General features: G+C 44.0%; 1 protein-coding gene across 1 annotated transcript in view; it reads right to left on the bottom strand.

Moving 5' to 3' along the window:
- Positions 1-18,404, bottom strand: part of Sh3d19 (SH3 domain containing 19) — a 163,383-nt gene that overhangs the window by 5,825 nt on the left and 139,154 nt on the right. The window contains exons 10-19 of the mRNA XM_032898150.1: positions 16,153-16,214; positions 14,872-15,136; positions 12,657-12,725; positions 12,327-12,467; positions 8,281-8,347; positions 7,239-7,369; positions 5,390-5,448; positions 2,889-3,091; positions 2,422-2,474; positions 90-276 (exon numbers count right to left, since the gene is read on the bottom strand). Coding sequence (XP_032754041.1) covers positions 90-276; positions 2,422-2,474; positions 2,889-3,091; positions 5,390-5,448; positions 7,239-7,369; positions 8,281-8,347; positions 12,327-12,467; positions 12,657-12,725; positions 14,872-15,136; positions 16,153-16,214 — 1,237 coding nt within the window. The remainder of the gene's footprint in view (positions 1-89; positions 277-2,421; positions 2,475-2,888; positions 3,092-5,389; positions 5,449-7,238; positions 7,370-8,280; positions 8,348-12,326; positions 12,468-12,656; positions 12,726-14,871; positions 15,137-16,152; positions 16,215-18,404) is intronic.

The raw sequence follows: 18,404 nt of genomic DNA on the forward strand, positions 1-18,404 counted from the left end.
ACTTAAGTCAAGCATGGTCAGAGGTAAAGGACTATACACAATTTAAAAGCCTTAGCCCTTGAAGTACGTCACACTAGCAGCTGTTATACCTGGGCAGGGCTGTACAAACACTGCTGGAAAGATGCCCTCCTTGCCATGCAGCCGGCCCCGGTACCAGTCAGAGTCTAGACGCTCGAGGATCAGGATCCGATCTCCACGTTTGAAGGCTAAGTCCTCGCTGGTCTCTGCTGTGAAACTGTGGAGGGCTCTGCACCATTCTCCAGGAGGGCTGTTATCCTGTTTCAAGGCAGGGATCTGGGTGAGGAACTGGAGGGTTTATCCCCAGTAGCATTTCTCACAGCTTCCAACATGGTGAGGAATAAAAGCTAAGGGGCCACAGGGGCTGGTGGGATGGCTCAGTGTTTAAGAGCACATGCTGCTCTTCCAGAGAACCAGACTTCAGTGCCCAAGGACTCATGTCAGCAGCTCACAAGCCCCTGTAACTCCAACTCATGGGGATACAACACCCTTTTCTGGCCTCAGAGGGCAATCACATGCCTATGTAAACATATACATGTAAATGGATAAATATAAAAAAAGTGAAGGTGTTTTTAAGAGTTCAAAACCAGGGGTTGGGGGATTTAGCTCAGTGGTAGAGCACTTGCCTAGCAAGCACAAGGCCCTGGGTTTTGTCCCCAGCTCGAAAAAAAAAAAAAAAAAAAAAAAGTTCAAAACCAGGGCTGGAGAGATGGCTCAGTGGTTAAGAGCACTGACTGCTCTTCCAGAGGTCCTGAGTTCAAATCCCAGCAACCACATGGTGGCTCACAACCATCTGTAATGGAATCCGATGCCCTCTTCAGGTGTGTCTGAAGACAGCTACAGTGTACTCACATAAATAAAATAAATAAACCTTTAAAAAAAAAGTTCAAAGCCAGAAGTTTTGTTCAAATATTTTGTTACTATTAAATTAAAGAAATAAGTTTCCAATAACTTTTCTTAAAGTATAATTTTAAGTGGCAAGTGTGACAGTTTAGGGTTTTGCTAGTTTTAAGGGACATGTAATATTTAAGCAGAAACTTTCTGTGATCTATTCTAATATGATAGGCTACTTCTAACTCTCCATTAGGAACATTTTCTGTGGGGCTGGAAACACAGACGTGCAGACACACACACACACACACACACACACACACACACACACACAGAGAGAGAGAGAGAGAGAGAGAGAGAGAGAGAGAGAGAGAGAGAGAGAGAGAGAGCGAGCATATGGGCTGGAGAGGTGGCTCAGTAGTTCAGAACACTGGCTGCTCTTCTGGAAGACCTGGGTTTGATTCCCAGCGCCCACAGAGTGACCACTCAGAGTCCTCTGTCCTCTGTCCTCTCTGTCCTCTCTGTCCTCTGTCCTCTCTGTCCTCTGTCCTCTGTCCTCTCTGTCCTCTCTGTCCTCTGTCCTCTCTCCACCAATTTCAGGGGATTTCATGCCCTCTTCTGGCCTTCCATGGCACTTCATGTCCAAGATGCACAAAGTACATTCAATAAAACACCCATATACATAAAAAAATTTAAAAAACCACGTATCCACCAGTTTTAGTGGCACATGCCTTTAAATCCCTGTCCTTGGGAGGCAGAGGTGGCCCACCTATCTAGAGTTTGAGGCTCATCTGTCTACAGAGCAAAACCATGTCTTTAACCCCTCCACTGCATGAGAAGATGGTTCTGCCCTGTGAAGGGGCAGCTCTTCCAAGATGGATGGTCAGAATCTCGAGTAGCAAAGGCTTTGCAGCCACGCAGGGCAGACCTGGCGCTACCATTTCCTGGCTATGTGTGACACTAGGCTTCTCTGGGATTTGGTTTCATTTACAGGTTTCTGTGAGAGTCAAATGACAGGACACAGAGGACCTGTTCCACAGTGGCTGGCGTGCCTTCCCTTCTCAGTAACTGGTGGACTAAAAACAACAACAACAACAAAAGCAAGAAAAAGAACCCTTTACCCACTAGATCTGGTGGCTCACACCTGTAATCTAAGCACTTAGGAAGCTGAGGCAGGGGGATGGTCATATATTTGAAGTCAGCCAAGAAACTAGGTATGGTAGTGCATACTTACAACATCAGCACTTGGGAGTTAGAGGCAGGATGACAGGGAGTTCAAGGCTACACAAGACTCTAACTTAGCCCTCTCCACAAAGGAGAGTCATGGAATGGCCACCTGTGACATGAGAACAGAAATGGAGGAAGAAGGGGAGGGGAGGTGTCTGTCCCTGTGCCTTCTGCATGTCCTTCTGAGAGTCTTAGGTACAGTATTACAGTCACCACGTAATCTACTGCAAACGTCTGCTGTATAACACATACAGTGACTTCACTGTTTCCTCCTTGTAATTATAGTATCAATTCTCCCAGGGTTTAATGTGGCTGTCACAAAGGTTATCCATTCAAGCCTCCTACCTGAGAATTTGAGCCAGGGTCTTCGTTTTTGGTCTTTGGTGGCACCTTTGTGCCTACATTAAAAAAAACAGGGTCAGATTAAACAAACAAACAAACAAACAAACAAACAAATCACATAGTATTACAGGAAAAATAGGTAGGTAGGGTGACAGTAGACACTGGGGTTCCAGACCAGTCTCTTTAAGTGTTAGCCTCCTGGGGACTTTATTTAACTGTAAACCAGGGCTCAAAATTAACCGTGTAATGCACTGCTTTCCAGTCTTTGTCATTTCTCATGTGTAGCCATTGCCAATCACCTAAACAAAAGATCAAACCAGTGACCCACACAAATCACCATTCAGAGTAAGTGTTTTCCTCACCGTGACAAATGTGCTGGGATGATCATTAAACGTCTTAAGTGTTATTATATTACTGGTTCACCTGAGGTAGGCAAAGACACAACAGATACCCACATCCCCCATACTCACTTAAAATATTCGCACCAGACGTGGGGTGATCCTCGACAAGTTCCACAAAGTTAAGGGGGAAGATCCCAGTTCGGTCTCGAATCTCTCCTCTGCCCCATTCCTCATTCACATACCCTGTAAGAACGATTACTTCTCCCTCTGAGAAACTTAACTCATCCTTCTGGTCTCCGATATACTCAAACCGAGCGATGCACCTCCGGCTTCTGAACAAAGAACAGCATGGTTACGGGTTAAACAACCGCACGCACGCAAATAAAGACTGTCATTGGCGTCACCTTCAGCTCTGCTGTTAGGCAACGCTTCATAACGCACAATAAAAATATTTCAGCTTCCATCCTCCCCTTTCAATAAATATCCTGTTTACCATGGAGCAAGGTATATTTTTTTTCTATGAAAAAAAAAACAAAAACAAAAACAAAAACCTCCCACAAAGAAGAGTATGCAGCACCACTTAACGATAAGGCTTATTTCTAGATGGTGAAGCTTGTCACACAAAAAGGCCAACCTCCTGGCCTGAGACTTCAGCAGCATTCCGGATCCAGAGCTCACTGGTTAAGTGTGTCTACACTGCACATCTGCCTTTGATCAGCTCTTATGTAAATACAGACTCTCCCAAGGCTCCATTTGTCTGTCTTTGTGCCAAAGCAATCCAAGGCCCTCTAAAGCCTTTCAACCACAGACATGCTAGGATTAGGGTAGTTCCCCTGAGAATCTCAGGGTAGAGCATCAAGAATGAGGACAGTGTACAAGGGGCATCTCCCAGGCAGGGGGATGCTCGCTATGAACTGAATCCACCATGGAGCCGAATGTATCAATGAGCCTGACGAGTTAGAAGGTCAGAGGGAGCGGGATGCCGGGGAGCCAAAACACACACTCATCCATCAGCTTCGCCGCTCTGCAAAGACCGTGTCGCCTGTAAGAAGGTACAGTCCTGAGACTCGGAGGAACCCTCCATGAGCTGCGACTTTGAGTGAAAATAAGATACAAGCAGATAAAACTCGGTCTGTGGTGTGATTCAATCCCTAGCCTTTGATCTGAGCCCTGGAAAGTAAGTTTCAATAGCAGAGATGTAAAGAGAGGACAGCTGCCTGTAAGGAAAGGCTGCCCTGCTGTAGCCAGATTCTCACTGAAGTCTGTGGGCAGGTCAATGGCCGTTCAAACCCGCTGAAATTCAACGAGCCCGAGCGGTGTCTGTGCTCAGGGTAGCACTGGAACCTCAAGTGTGAGTCAATGACTTGATGCTGTCTGAGGCGCCGGAATTTTCCTTATTTGTGATAACCTTTGCATTTATTTCCTCCAGTCCCCTGGGGACAGCTCCTTAGGTCTGACCTATTCGCGACAGCTTTACAGTCTCCACCAGGTAGTGAATTGTACTAATTTGCTCATTTAACTAGAACATAAAGCTGTGTGGTGGCAGGGCTCTAAATCACACAAGAGTTAGAGTGAGGCATAAAAGGCACATGAATCCGGGAAAGGTCTCAGGAACACAGGAACACACAGGGAGCGTTAGCCTGCAGTTTAACTCTCCCCTCACCGGGGCCCAGTCCTTAGAAACAAAACAATACAAAATGTTTACTAAGCCGATTCTCGTTCCCACTGCTGGGATTAGAACCCAGAGCTGTATGTTCTGGGATAAGCATTCAGCTGCTGAGCTGAGCCCTGGCCTCATCTGGCTCTCTTTGTAGGATTCATATTTCTTTAAGATAGACATATTTTCCATGAGAAAAGCACTTTAAGTTCCAAAAAAAAAGCTACTGAAAGACACCAGAAAGACACACTAAAGACTTCCTGATAGCAAAACTGTCTGCGTGCAGGTCAGGTCAAGTCTAAGCAAAGTGATTTGCCACTGCCCCTAAGTCTGCGCACGCAGAAGGCTGTTTAGGCTGGTTTCTACCGGCTTACAGCATTTCCTTTTCAAAATGGTTTTATTTTTATTCATTTATGTGTGTGCGTGTTTAACCTCAAATATATGTATGCACCATACGTACATATGTAGATATGTAGACCTGGTGCCTACAGAGGTCAGAAGAAAGATTGAATTCCTAGGAAATGGAGTCACAAATGGCTGTGGGCTACGTATAGGTGCTAGATTCGAACCCAGGTCCCCTGCAAGACCAGCAATTTGCTGTTAATTGCTGAGCCATTTCTCTAGCGTGTCTTTTCTTTTTCAAAATTAAAAAAAAAAAAAAAGTTGTGCATGTACATACCTACAGGGCCAGCAGAGGGCACCAGATCCCCTAGATTTGGAGTTGGTGGTTTTAAGCTACCTAATGTGGGTGCTTGGAATTGAACGAGGGTCCTCTGCAGGAGCAGGACACATCCTCATCACTGAGCCATGTCTCCAGCTCTCACTATCACATTATAAGCAAATAAGTTTCCTGAGAATTAAGGACACTGAGAATCTGTCCAATCATGCAATGGAAATGATTAAGCTTAGAAATTCTTCATTGCTAACTCCTTAAAAAAAAAAAAAAGTACAAAAGAACACAGACAAAACTTACTTAGCACAGTGAGATGATAATGATTCTCTTTTTCCACTTCTTCCTTCTGGAATATCAACCTAGCAAAGACAAAATTATGGTAACACTTTTTTTCCCCCATAATTTGGTTAAGATGAAATTTAACATCAAGTACTGGGAAGATGAGTGATTAAAATTAAACAGGGAAGGTGGCTGTTGAACCTACTGGAGGTACCATTCCTAAACACTAAAATAACCAAAATGGGGCTTTGGAAAAACTGCACAGATTCAGCGGGGTGTGGTTACTTACTCCTGTGATGTTGGCACACAGGAGGCTGAGGAAGGAGGATCATGAGAAAGAGGTTAGGGCTACAGCAGTGAGACCCTATCTAAAAGGTGTGGAGGGAGAATGGCTCTTGATGTAGTCCTCCTCGAGCAACCCATTAACTCTTGCCTCGTGTTGCCATGAGCACATAACACCATTCCATCCCAGAGAGTTCTCTACACTGCATCCGAGGAGCGTGTGACATCAGACATCCCCAAATGAAGTGTTTGATCAGATTGGTGGGTTCTCTCCATATTAAGGGGACCCTTCTCTCCTTCATATAAACAGGGCAGGAAGAAAGCAATTTGTGCTAAATGTCTACTAAATGCCAGGCACTTCCTTGGTCTGGTTGCTTAGTAAACAGGAGAGCTAGGCTGGGATAAAAGTCTCGGCCATAACCACGCAGTTGAAAACTACTTAAGGCTGTGAGGTCTATATTAGATCAGGGTCCTTTTTGATAAATTCTGTAAGTGTGATGTTTTAAAACAATTTTTTAAACTTGTGGGCTTAGGAATAACATTTATACCAATAATGTGGCCGACTGGGTGTGATTGATTTCAGTGTGGTAATTGTGCTTTTCAGAGCACGGTTACACTGAGCAGAAGAGAAATGAGGAGGAGTGTTCAAACTTACATTACTCTTAATATTAATTTAGAGAGTGTGGCTGGAGGCCTGCAAAGAACCAGGCCCCATCTGCACTGGGCAACGTTTAAGTCCTACATTTCATAATCCAAGAGGCTCAGATGCTCTCTACTTGAAAAATACAGATTTTCTGTAATATCTAGATTTTAAAGTTTCTGAAGTAATGGAAAATTACTGGTTTTTTCCCCTTCAAAATAAGCTGCTTTATTAATATTTCATAGTATCCACAGGTTATATCAGGGAGTGAGCCATATTTTTCCTATTAATACATGTGTTCAAAAAACAGTCTTGCTTTGTCCCTGTTTCACAGCTACCCCGGCTTAGCAGGAAAGTCTTCAACGTACTGGAGTGTGTCCACAAGTTAAGCTATTAGGGGCTATAAAATGTTGATGCTTCGCTGTAATTTTCTCCAATCTGACTTGAAAATGTGAAAGACAATGGACCAGTAGCTAAGGTAGATGAGCCTGGGTCTTCTCAAACTGACGTGCCATGCCCCCTAAGAGTATCCCTTCAGAATAATGTCTGGTCGCACTAACCATGGTCACTGGATGTCTCCAGGCACATATCCCTAAGTGCTTAAGAACCCTCCAAGGATGAGTGATTTACCAACTGGTACTGTTTCGTTGGAGGCTGGGCCTGGCAATGTGTACTTCACTGAAGCTGGTGGGTCCTCCACTCCTAGACTGTGTTAGCCAATCCGTCAGCAGCAACAGATCCCTGCTGAGCTCTTACTCCTTCCATAACTGAATGCTGACAGAGCTAGTCAGTGTGGGAAAATGCTCATTTAAAAAAAAATGTCCGACTGTCAAGTGATCCAGAGAAGTCTGTCTCAAGACTGTAGGCTTCTAGCTTCTCCTTCCCATCTGTGAGCCTCACCGAAGCACCGGAATGTGTGGCCAAATAAAATAAACAAACCCCACTTACAATGACTTTGACGTAATTGGCAGGAAAAATTCCAGTCTGGTTCCTACATTTCCCTCTGTACCACTCTGCATCTATTTTTTCGAGAAGATAAACAATCTCTCCAGATGTGAGACTCAGATCATCGGCTTGCTCTGTAATACAGAATTCATGACACACAATGAATTGCCCCAGCTGCACACATGCTTGAAGAACAAAGTGGCATTTAGATCTGTCCACAGAGGCCGGGAGTGCATTCGCTGATCGAATTAAATTTTTCGCAAAATTTTATTTTAAAAATGTGATATGAGAGGTTCTACTTAAGATCAGGTTAGATATCTACTAAGGGAAACGGGTTTTAAAACCACCATCGTCCTGGCCCGTGATTCCTACTGTGCCAATGTAAGTCTTGCTGAAAACACACTGGGCATTGACGGATCTTTATAGACCTGGCATGATACACTTACCACTATTCCCAGTCACCCGGAAAAGCCACTCCAACTTCAAATATTAACTAAGGGAGTACTACAGCCCTTTAGGAAGAAAATTTATTTACACCGAAATAGAAATCAATCTGCCAAATATATATTAATAAGTTGTAAATAGTTTTTTTTTTTAATTTGTAGCTTTGGCTGTGATGGATAACTTAAAACGATTACAAAAATCTAATAATTTGATCTCATATTAGGCGGTGACACACATATTAAAGAACCTTTTAAACACCCACTTTACTTATTAAATTAGAATTAACTTCATCACAATGCTAAGCAAGTAAATGTTCTATCCCGAGCCCCCGAGGAATGTTATTTCGAGCTGAAACTTCATCACAAAGTTAAAGTTTGTAAACGGTAAGCAGTGGCTATTTTTCATTGGTCTGAGGGAGCTCCCATTCCTCTCAAAGGGCAGGTTTCCAGCTAAGCGTTGAGGCGCGACTGGGCGCCTGGCCCCTTCCTGAGGACGGAGCGATGGATATAAGATGTTATCTGCCGGCCAGCATTCTATGGCCCTGGCAGTGAGGATGAAAGGCTCTGTCAGGGTCCCACCCATTTATTATCTATGCCCTTACCTGCTGGGAAGTCGTGAAGAGCCACGGCATGAGGAGCGTCTATAGGCTTCTGAGTGTGGCCTGCATCCTGGGGGGAAAACAGGGCTGTGAGTGGGGTGTGCAGGGTAGACACCAGTTTCATTTTTCTCTGCAAGACCATTGTTTTGTCCTCATTATGGAGTCCTCCTGAAATGCTGCAGCACGAGTGCTAGCCGCAGAGCACGCAGGGGAGCTAGGCGAGAGGATCCTCACCACCTCAAAAACCATGTGCCCTTGCCAGGGGGGTACAGAAATAAATTTCAATAAAATTCAATGTTACTAAGCATTCCTTTTCAAAGTCTTACTGTATGCATATGGGTATTTTGCCTGCGTGTATGTCTGTGCACCATACAAGCGCCCGGTGCCTGCAGAGACGGAAGGAAGGCACAGGAATCCCTGGAACTGCAGATGCTCAGAACTGAACCTGTGTCCTCTACAGAAGTAGCAGCGAGTCTTTAACCCCCGAGTCATCTCTCCAGCCCCACTAAGCTTTTTGATTTTAAAGGAGGAAACTAAAACAAAACAGAACTGTTTAACTTTAAAAACATCAAAGGAGATAAGAACAAAACACCATAACATTTCTCCTTCTATAAAGTTGTGGGATTCAGCCATTTTGCTTTTCATTGAATGGCACTTTCCCCGCTTCTACTGATCAATTAAACCTTAAGGACAGAGCTTTCACATTTAAGTCCATTCTGATGGAAGAGAATGGAGTTCTGTATTTATGTTCTTGCGTTTTGCAATGAAAGGAGCTAATGACTTCCCATAAAGTATAATTCACAGAAGGAAAACCAGTTCATTTATTACCACTTAACTGAATACATTCTCTAGTCTGAAAGCGATGTTACTTCCCATGCTTGGCCTTTCTATTTAATCTGAATGGCTTATCCAACAAGCAATTCTAAGTAAATTAGCCAAGAGAAGGCAGTATTCTTTGGTTAGGTAAACAATGGCTTGGGTTAGCCAGAGGAGATCCAAGATGACACTTTGTTACTGACAAGCAGCTGGTTTTACTTTTGTTTCTTGTTTTTCTCCCTCCTCTGGCCCCTTTTCCTGCTGCCGCTGCTATTATGTGGACCAGGCTGGCCTCAAAACCACAGAGATCCTCCTGCCTCTGCTTACACCCACCACACCCTGTGTTATTTTATTTCTTGAGACAAGGTCTGGCTATCTCTCCAGGTAGGCTTTGAACTCACTATATAGACTAGCATGATTTCAAATTCATGATGCTCCTGCCTCAACATCCTGAGTGCTGGGAACCCACCACACTTGGGTTCTTAGTCTCTTATGAGAAGAAACAGGCTTATCGATGATGACATCATCATCATCATCACCACCACCACCACCACCATCATCATCATCACCATCACCACCACCACCACCACCACCACCACCACCACCACCATCATCATCATCATCATCATCATCAAATCCAGTTACAGGATGTCCATTACTTTCTCAGGTGGTCTGCAGATCAAGGCCAGGGCTTTACTGCTGGGCAAGAAAGACTCCATCCTTGACCCTTGGGAATGGTACTTAAAAATATTCAATGCTAGTAAACTTTTAGAATGAAGGTAGACTTTTGTGTGCTTTCTTTCTTCATGTTTCAATAACTCTGGACCTCTCAGGGATACGTCATCTCTGGCCTTTCCACAGCTGCAGGGCACTGGCTTGATCACAGTGTACTGGGAGGAGTGGCCCCACTCTTCCCACCTTGCACTTCTGTCACATCTTTCCTGAATCCTCTGTTCTTTTAATGAAAATGTGCCGCAGAGGCAAACCGTGTACTTAATACAGGTAAGCGGAACTGTAACTCTGGTCGAGACCTAAGGGCTGAGGCAACTTTTCACACCCGCTCCTGCTCACTGCCTTTGACTAAAGAACAAACAACATGGGAGCTGTGGTAATTGTGCTATTGCAGGTCTCCAGTGGCTTTAAGAACACCGATTTATGTAACTGTGTGTGTGTGTGTGTGTGTGTGTGTGTGTGTGTGTGTGTGATTTTTATTTGTTCCTGATTTAAATCTTCAGAAAAAAGACAACAATACTAGGCTGGATGGCTAGCGACTTGGAAGAAGTGAAGACACAGATCTACCCTAAACCTAACATGAATGTGAGTCTCCAAGTGAACCCAAGAGTGAGAAAGTTAGGACGGTGATCTGAGCCTCCAGTCAGTGTCCTCTCTCAAGCCTTCAGTGATGAGCAGGGAGACTCATCAGGGGCAACAGCCTAGACGGGGTTGTCCGCAAGGGAGAAGGTCAACCCAGACGCCACTACCAGGGTGCGTATCTTGTAGGTAAACCTAAGACAGTTCAAAGGTCTTCATTGCTAAAGAAATGGTAGTGTAATGGTAAGAATGGCTAATACTAGGCTGGAGAGAAGGCTCAGTGGCTAAGATCACTGACTGCTCTTCCAGAGGTCCTGAATCCACAACCTAGCAACCACATGGTGGCTCACAACCATCTAATATCAGGCCTTAAAAATCAGGCTCCACACTCATTGATAAGTGACTATTAGTCCAAATGCTTGAATTACCCTAGATGCACAGAACACATGAAACTCAAGACGGATGATCAAAATGTGAATGCTTCACTCCTTCTTTGAAAGGGGAACAAGAATACCCTTGGCAGGGAATAGAGAGGCAAAGTTTAGAACAGAGGCAGAAGGAACACCCATTCAGAGCCTGCCCCACATGTGGCCCATATATATACAACCACCCAATTAGACAAGATGGATGAAGCAAAGAAGTGCAGGCTGACAGGAGCCGGATGTAGATCTCTCCTGAGAGACACAGCCAGAATACAGCAAATACAGAGGTGAATGCCAGCAGCAAACCACTGAACTGAGAACAGGACCCCATTGAAGGAATCAGAGAAAGAACTGGAAGAGCTTGAAGGGGCTCGAGACCCCATATGAACAACAATGCCAAGCAACCAGAGCTTCCAGGGACTAAGCCACTACCTAAAGACTATACATGGACTGACCCTGGACTCTGACCTCATAGGTAGCAATGAATAGCCTAGTAAGATCACCAGTGGAAGGGGAAGCCCTTGGTCCTGCCGAGGCTGAACCCCCAGTGAATGTGATTGTTGGGGGCAGGGCGGTAATGGGGGGAGGATGGGGAGGGGAACACCCATAGAGAAGAGGAGGGGGAGGGGTTAGGGGATGTTGGCCGGGAAACCGGGAAAAGGAATAACATTCGAAATGTAAATAAGAAATACTCAAGTTAATTAAAAAAAAAAAAAAATCAGGCTCCAAAAATTTGTTGTCAGGCCTTAATTGTGACTTGAGTCACTGGATTATATTTCATTATTTAATGAATTTATTAAAGCAGATAAACCAGGTTTGTAGGTTTACACAAAGTTCCCTTTCCCCTCCCTACACAGGGTCTCCTGTCAGTAAGGATACCCTTGACCTCTACCATGCATCCAAGGATGACCCTGGACTTCTGATCCCGCTTGACTCCACCTCCTTACAGAGTTCCACCTGCCTTTGCCTCCAGAGTGCTGGGATTAAAGGTGTGGATCACAACACAGGGCTCAGCTTGCATTTTAAAGAAGTCCTTTGTATCAGATTTAGCATTCACAGGATTCCTTTTAAAATAATGGATTCATTCTGCTAGAGAAAGCACCTCTGGTACTTGATAAACAGGTTCACACTCCTCGGAGCTGGGGATCGAACCCAGGGCCTTGCGCTTCCTAGGCAAGCGCTCTACCACTGAGCTAAATCCCCAACCCCCAGGTTCACACTCTTTAAGAGTAAGTAGCTTTCGAAGTCGAAAATAGGAGAGAGCCGAGTGTCCTAGCTCCCACAAGCCACCAGGCCTGGAAGAAGGCAGAACGCCCAGTAGTCTCTGGGCCAGCATTAGAGTCATTTATCCCAAAATTGGAGCAGACTGCTACTGTTATTTCCACCCTGGTTACAGCAGTGCTGCTGATGGGAGAGACTCAGGGAGTGGAGGACGTAATTACTAGCTCCGTGATGGGGTCACTGTGCATAGCACCAAGTCTCACAACAGCACTTCCTTACATTAGGTCTGCTTCTGGGGTGCTCGTCCAGGGGAGTGACAATCTTCATCTGGGACGGGTGGACTCTGCCAGTGCCTTCTCCCCGCCGGCATTCCAGGTAATTGTTCTCTGCCTGTTTCAGGATCACAAGCACATCTCCACGCTGCAAAGCACAACAGCACGCTCTGAAGCAATTATTACTTAATAAAACATTATTACTTCCCCACATTTTAATCTTTGGAGCCTAAAGCATTTAATAATATGTAATAGCAGGAACAGAGGGCAGCGGTTTTTTTTTTTTTTTTTCTTTTTTCTCTTTTAATCAGTCAGTAAAGAAAGAGCTCGACTTTACCTTACAGGAAAGTTCCGTGGGGTTTTGGGAGACAATGTCTTCATTGGCAATTCCATGAGGCACCGACAGCTTAAATGTAAAGTGTAAGAGAATCAGTCACAAACTCAGACCGACACCCGCTGCTGATCACCTTGGCGTGCACGCTGAAGTACTGCTTCTTCAGAAGGTTGGCTCTCGGGCAGGCCTCCAGCCCTGGGATCCAGTGAGGTCACCGTTTCTCCTGGGCACTAAGCTCTCAGCGGGTGGAGGTGAGCCCTCAGGAGTGCAAGGGGTAAATGACCTCACATTCTGTAGAAGCTCTTTCTGTAGGGCCTTACTGATGGCCTCCATTTGCCTCGTAGTCTCCCTGGTAGCCAGTGTCTGTCTGCTTGAAGCCCAAAGACTTCCTATTCCCTCAGTGGTCTGACCTTATGATGGTTTTTAGCCCCAGGGCTAAAGGGTTCTGTTCCGGCCTTGGTAGATTTTGGCTGATGAGAAGTTTTAGGTAATATACACTTAAAACATGGAGAATGAGGCTACCTGGGCCCCTGGATTACCCATGAGCAAAGACATAGAGCACAAGGAGGTGAGCTTATAAATCTGGGTTGAGGAGCATCACGCCTCCCACATCCCCACAACACCCTGGGGTTCCTAAGGCACATAGATTCCTAGTAGTAACTTAATGGGGGTGGTTGTGGATTTATAATGAAACATATCACTCTAAACAGACCATCATTTTTACTTATTGATTTCTTTGGATTACTTAAATAGTTTGTCATTACACAGAACCCCAAGTAAACCTGGTCCCTCTTGAATAAACAGTTTTGGCATAGGATGGCCACAGGAAACAGAGAACATGCCACTAATTAACCCTGTATTCATGGTATGGTGGAGTGTGGGCTCAGTGCCAAATAATTCGGTATTAATGTCCTGGTTTTACCGCCAACTGGCTTAAATCTCTAACATGGTCTCATTTTCCTTATTTGTATAATGGGGATAATAAAAGTATCTAATTTACAAGGTTAGTTTTGAATAGTGCCTAGCTAATAATTAGTTCTCGATACATACCAATTTCTATGTTACTTTATTTATTAAGTAGTCTATCCCAAAGACTGTGCCCTGGGTTTGGGTAGTTAAAGTTTCATTAGTTTATACTTTATCTTGTGGGGAGGAGGGGGGAGGTGAGGGAGAAGGGGGGGAGAGGCAATGGGTTTCATTAATTTAAATGACTGTGAATATATTATGTTTTTAATCTGTCTACTCTCTTTTCAAAACAAGAATTTGCTTAAAGTAAAAAACACTTTCTGGCTTGAAGGGAGTACAGAATGGGATTAAATTACTAACTGCGGCTAAACACAGCACTGACATACAATTATTTAAAATATAGAAATAGTTGTCCCTGCCCACTTATAAATTATTATTTTTTTTTTTTTTCGGAGCTGGGGACCGAACCCAGGGCCTTGCGCTTGCTAGGCAAGTGCTCTACCACTGAGCTAAATCCCCAACCCATAAGTTAATTTTCATAAATCATCTCTGCCTGTCATTTGTGGGGTACACAGGCAAAAGTCAGTTGGTGAAAAACATCTAAAGAGACCAACATTAACATCCAACTAATCTCAATTACTGGTAAGGACTTTTAACTAGTAGCTAGTAAATGGGGTGTGATAATTATGCTAACAAAATGAAAAAAACTGTAAGAAAGTCCATTGATCTTAATAAATGCTCGATTTCTACTTCACTTAAAGGCGACTCGCTTACTGGGCAAAGCAACTGTAAAGTACAAGCTACACAGGGAGATGAGCCCTGGCATTGGTCACCCACGCTCATGGCGGATGCTCCTGGGGCAGCGAGGTAGAATTCCTATAGCCTGCTTCCCCGACCTGGGTGTTTCTGATTCTCAAAAACACAGGGATTTTTGTTGTTGTTTTTGTTTATTTGTTTCATGTGTATGAATGTTTGCTCACACGTATGTCAGTGCGTCACGTGTTAGGTATGGCTGTGAACTGCTATGTGGCGGCTGGGAATCAAACCGGGGTCCTCGGCATCTGCAGGAACGAGTGCTTTAAACTGCTGAGCCAGCATCTCCCCAGCCCCAGAAAACTGAGGCTCTCGGCAGCCTACTTCTCTAAAGCTTTCTGGGTCAGGGTCACTTTTAAAAAGAACTACAGGTCTTTCTTTTCCTAGCAGAAAACCCTTAAGCACCAACACTTTCTGGCTTTTAAAAGTCCAGGCTTACCATGTATTTCCTGTAGAGAGGGTGTCCTGGTTTGGGACGAGGGGGTAGCACCGGATCTTGGTTTTTAAAGACCTGACTCTTGGCTTTTGAGAGTCCAGATGCCAAGTGACTCGGCTTTCTCTGAAGATCCATGTCTGAGGAGGAGCGGTTAAAAGGCAGATTCTTATTTGATGATTTGGTTGCAGAAAGTTTAGGGGGTGGGGGTCTCTCAGGGGCCCCTTTGGGGGGAGGCCTCCACACTGGAATGACTTTTCCATGCACAGGTCTGAAAGGCAAGAGGGAGCCACGAGTCAGCATTTTGTTCTCATCTAGGTTCTGTTACACACACACACACACACACACACACACACACACACACACACACACACCACACACACACAGCCTGTCGCAGGCATGAAGAGCTTTTCTGCTAGCGAGACACAGTTTACTGAAACCTGCAGGGTGTGCTACTTTTGAGCAAATGACCGTTGCATTAAACATTGTATCAGAGGAAATGGTCCGATGCTCTGGCTTCCTCTTAGCTAGCACTGGAGATTCATTAGCTCAAGACAAACAGGCATTTACAGTCATGTGCGCTCTCAGGCCCCAACTGCTCCTGAACCCACTGACTATTTCAGGAAGCTAAGTACTGTCTGCCACCGCCTGAGACAAAAGCGTAGACAGGAGACGATATCAGGTATATGTGCTTGGGTCATTTGCATAATTAGAAAAGGAACATCAAAATCCCCTAATGGCCACATTATACATTACTATTAAAGCTCTTAATTTAGAAGAGCATAAAGTCCTAAAAAGGGAATAGGATAGTTACTAGTCTGAAAACCTTTTTCCTTATCTCTAAGTGGAAATAGACTTCGACATGGCAATGCCTTCGACATTTGTTCAAATGCCTCTAGAGCTCTGGGGATAGGCCGGCTGAGTCCCCTTCTGAGACGCTGAGAAACAGGGCTACCTTTCCTAACTCCCTCCAGGAGGGAGCTTATGAGCAAGACTCCACAAGAAGAACTGTTTTAGTTTGGAAAGTTGTCTTATTTATTTGGAAAAAGTATCAAAGACTCACTCATGTTTGTGATCTGTAGGCTTTGGATCTTGTTAAAAGAAGAAAAGATCAGAGAGTCCCATAACCTGCTGTCACAAGCAGACTGTGGGCTGGCAGCCCGGGCAGAATCTGAGTTTCTCTCCAAGGCGAGATCTAAGGCTCACAACCCTGGATATAGAAGGTAGTGGACAGGAGCCAGTCCTCCACAGTATTCAGTCCCTCCAACTTTCCCACATTTTACCTACCTTGGTGGCAATCTGGGGGGTCCTTGTACCAAGCTTCCTGATTCACTGGCTTGCTCCAGGTCCTACAAATGTTACAGAAGGCTTTTTAGTCAAGACAAACCCAAACTAAGAGTTTGTAAGAGGAACTGGGGTCAGCTTTTTGGGTGAGTCTCTAAGTAGAAAAGCTGTGAAGTTATGGAGAACAGCTTTACACATATACATATACACATACATATACATATAACAGTATTACACATATACATATACATATACATATAACAGTGTTACACATACACATACATATACATATAACAGTATTACACATACACATACACATACATATAACAGTATTACACATGTACACATACACATACACATACATATAACAGTATTACACATGTACACATACACATACATATACTATAACAGTATTACACATGTACACACACACATACATATACTATAACAGTATTACACATACACATATACACATACATATACACCCTTGCTGGTTTAGAACTGTGTAGACCAGGCTGTCCTTGGACTCACAGAGATTCACCTGCCTCTGTGTCTAGAGTGTTGTGATTATAAGCTTGGTCTCTTGTGCCCAGTCATAAAGCAATATTTTAAAAAAGACCTTTTTATGTGTATGACTGTTTTGCTTATATGTATGTTGGTGTCCTCAGAGGACAGAAGAGAGGGCTGGGCACCCTAGATTTTCTTCTTTCCTGCCAGTTTGTTTGCTTCAACTTTAATATATGACATTTCTTTATCTCAATTATGGGAGAAAACAAACAGTCGTGAGTTTAAACCATAGAGAGTGAAGTGGATGGCTGTTTTGCTCCAAGAGTCAGATCTCATCTCCTTGCTGGATAGCGTCCAAACAAGCAGTGGGTTCTGAAGTAGAGAAGTTGAAGACATTAAAAAGAACTTGAAAGGAAGACACAAGAGGAGAGACTGAAGGGGAGATGGGGAGTTCTCCAGCTTGCAGGCGGGTTGCATGGGAGGCCAAGGCCTTTGTGTGGGGTGTGTGTGCAGCAAGTGTGTGTAAGCACAGGACAGGCCTAGCTGGGCTCTGCAGCCTAAGGAGAGACAAGAGGGTCTGGAGTGGGGAGGGGTGGATGGGAAGATGGGGTAGGGAAGCAGGGCTCTGCTGCTCTGTTTCATGGGTTTCCAGAATACGTCATAGCCAAAGACTGGGAAATCATTTGTCTGTTGATTGAGAAACAGAAAAATCTCAAAGACCAAGCAGGCCTCTTTGTTCTTTTCTCTTATTTTCTTTTTCAGTTGAAACCTTCAAAGTATTTACTCCCAAGACCAACCTTCCCTTTTCCAGTCATTAAGACCCCAGCATATATCCAGGAAATACTGTCTCTAAGACTTTAAAGGGAATATTTTTCTAGCCCTTTAAAATTACTCTGCATTAACAGTCACTTAGTTATCGCTTAGGAATCTTTGGGCAAATTCAAACTGTTTCATCCTCATAACAAATGAGTTAAAACTTCTTTCCACAATTTTAAAATTCCTGCTATTTATAACATCCCCTTAAATACCAAGTGATTAATCGCCAATAACTATGATAATTTAAACATGTTTCGATGTCTTAAAACCTCATTTTTTAAAAAACAAATTAAGCTTGCCCTTAAAACTTGGTTTCACTAATGAGTTCGGTTAATGTAGTGAAGCAAGCCACCAGCTCATAAACCCTGCAATATTCCAGAATATAACCCACGCCTTATAAACACCCTGCTGCCTGTAATTCTTCCTGACAGTGCTGCTCGGATAAAATGCGTGCCTTTCCTTGGCCACCTTTAAAATTAAAACAAACAAACTTTAGCAGGCAAGGAGAACTTTTTATTGATTTTCCTCAAAATTAGTTGTGGGTTATGCCTTAATAATTAAGGGAAATTTCAGCAACAAATATTAACGTGTAACTCTGACATGGAAGGGTATATATCATATATATGTATATATAGTCACATATATATATATATGGTCACATATTAGCTGGGGCCTCCTGGGCCTAGGCTTGTGTTTTCTCTTTGTTTTCAACAAGGCTCTACCACAACTGAGCTACATCCATGTAGGTTTGTCGGATTTTTAAAATATCTTTCTGATCTCTCACTTTTAAGTTGGAACAAGAAAGGCAAATCCTGGAAGACACTGCTATACGTGACACCCTCCAACAGTGACAAGGTGGCCCCCGTTGCTGCAGTTGTCTTAGTGTTTGCTCAATTTGGGTTGGTGCCCAGATTCTGCCAACAGTCCTCAGA

Source organism: Rattus rattus, chromosome 3, assembly GCF_011064425.1.
Source record: "Rattus rattus isolate New Zealand chromosome 3, Rrattus_CSIRO_v1, whole genome shotgun sequence".
In the NCBI taxonomy this organism is placed as follows: domain Eukaryota; kingdom Metazoa; phylum Chordata; class Mammalia; order Rodentia; family Muridae; genus Rattus; species Rattus rattus.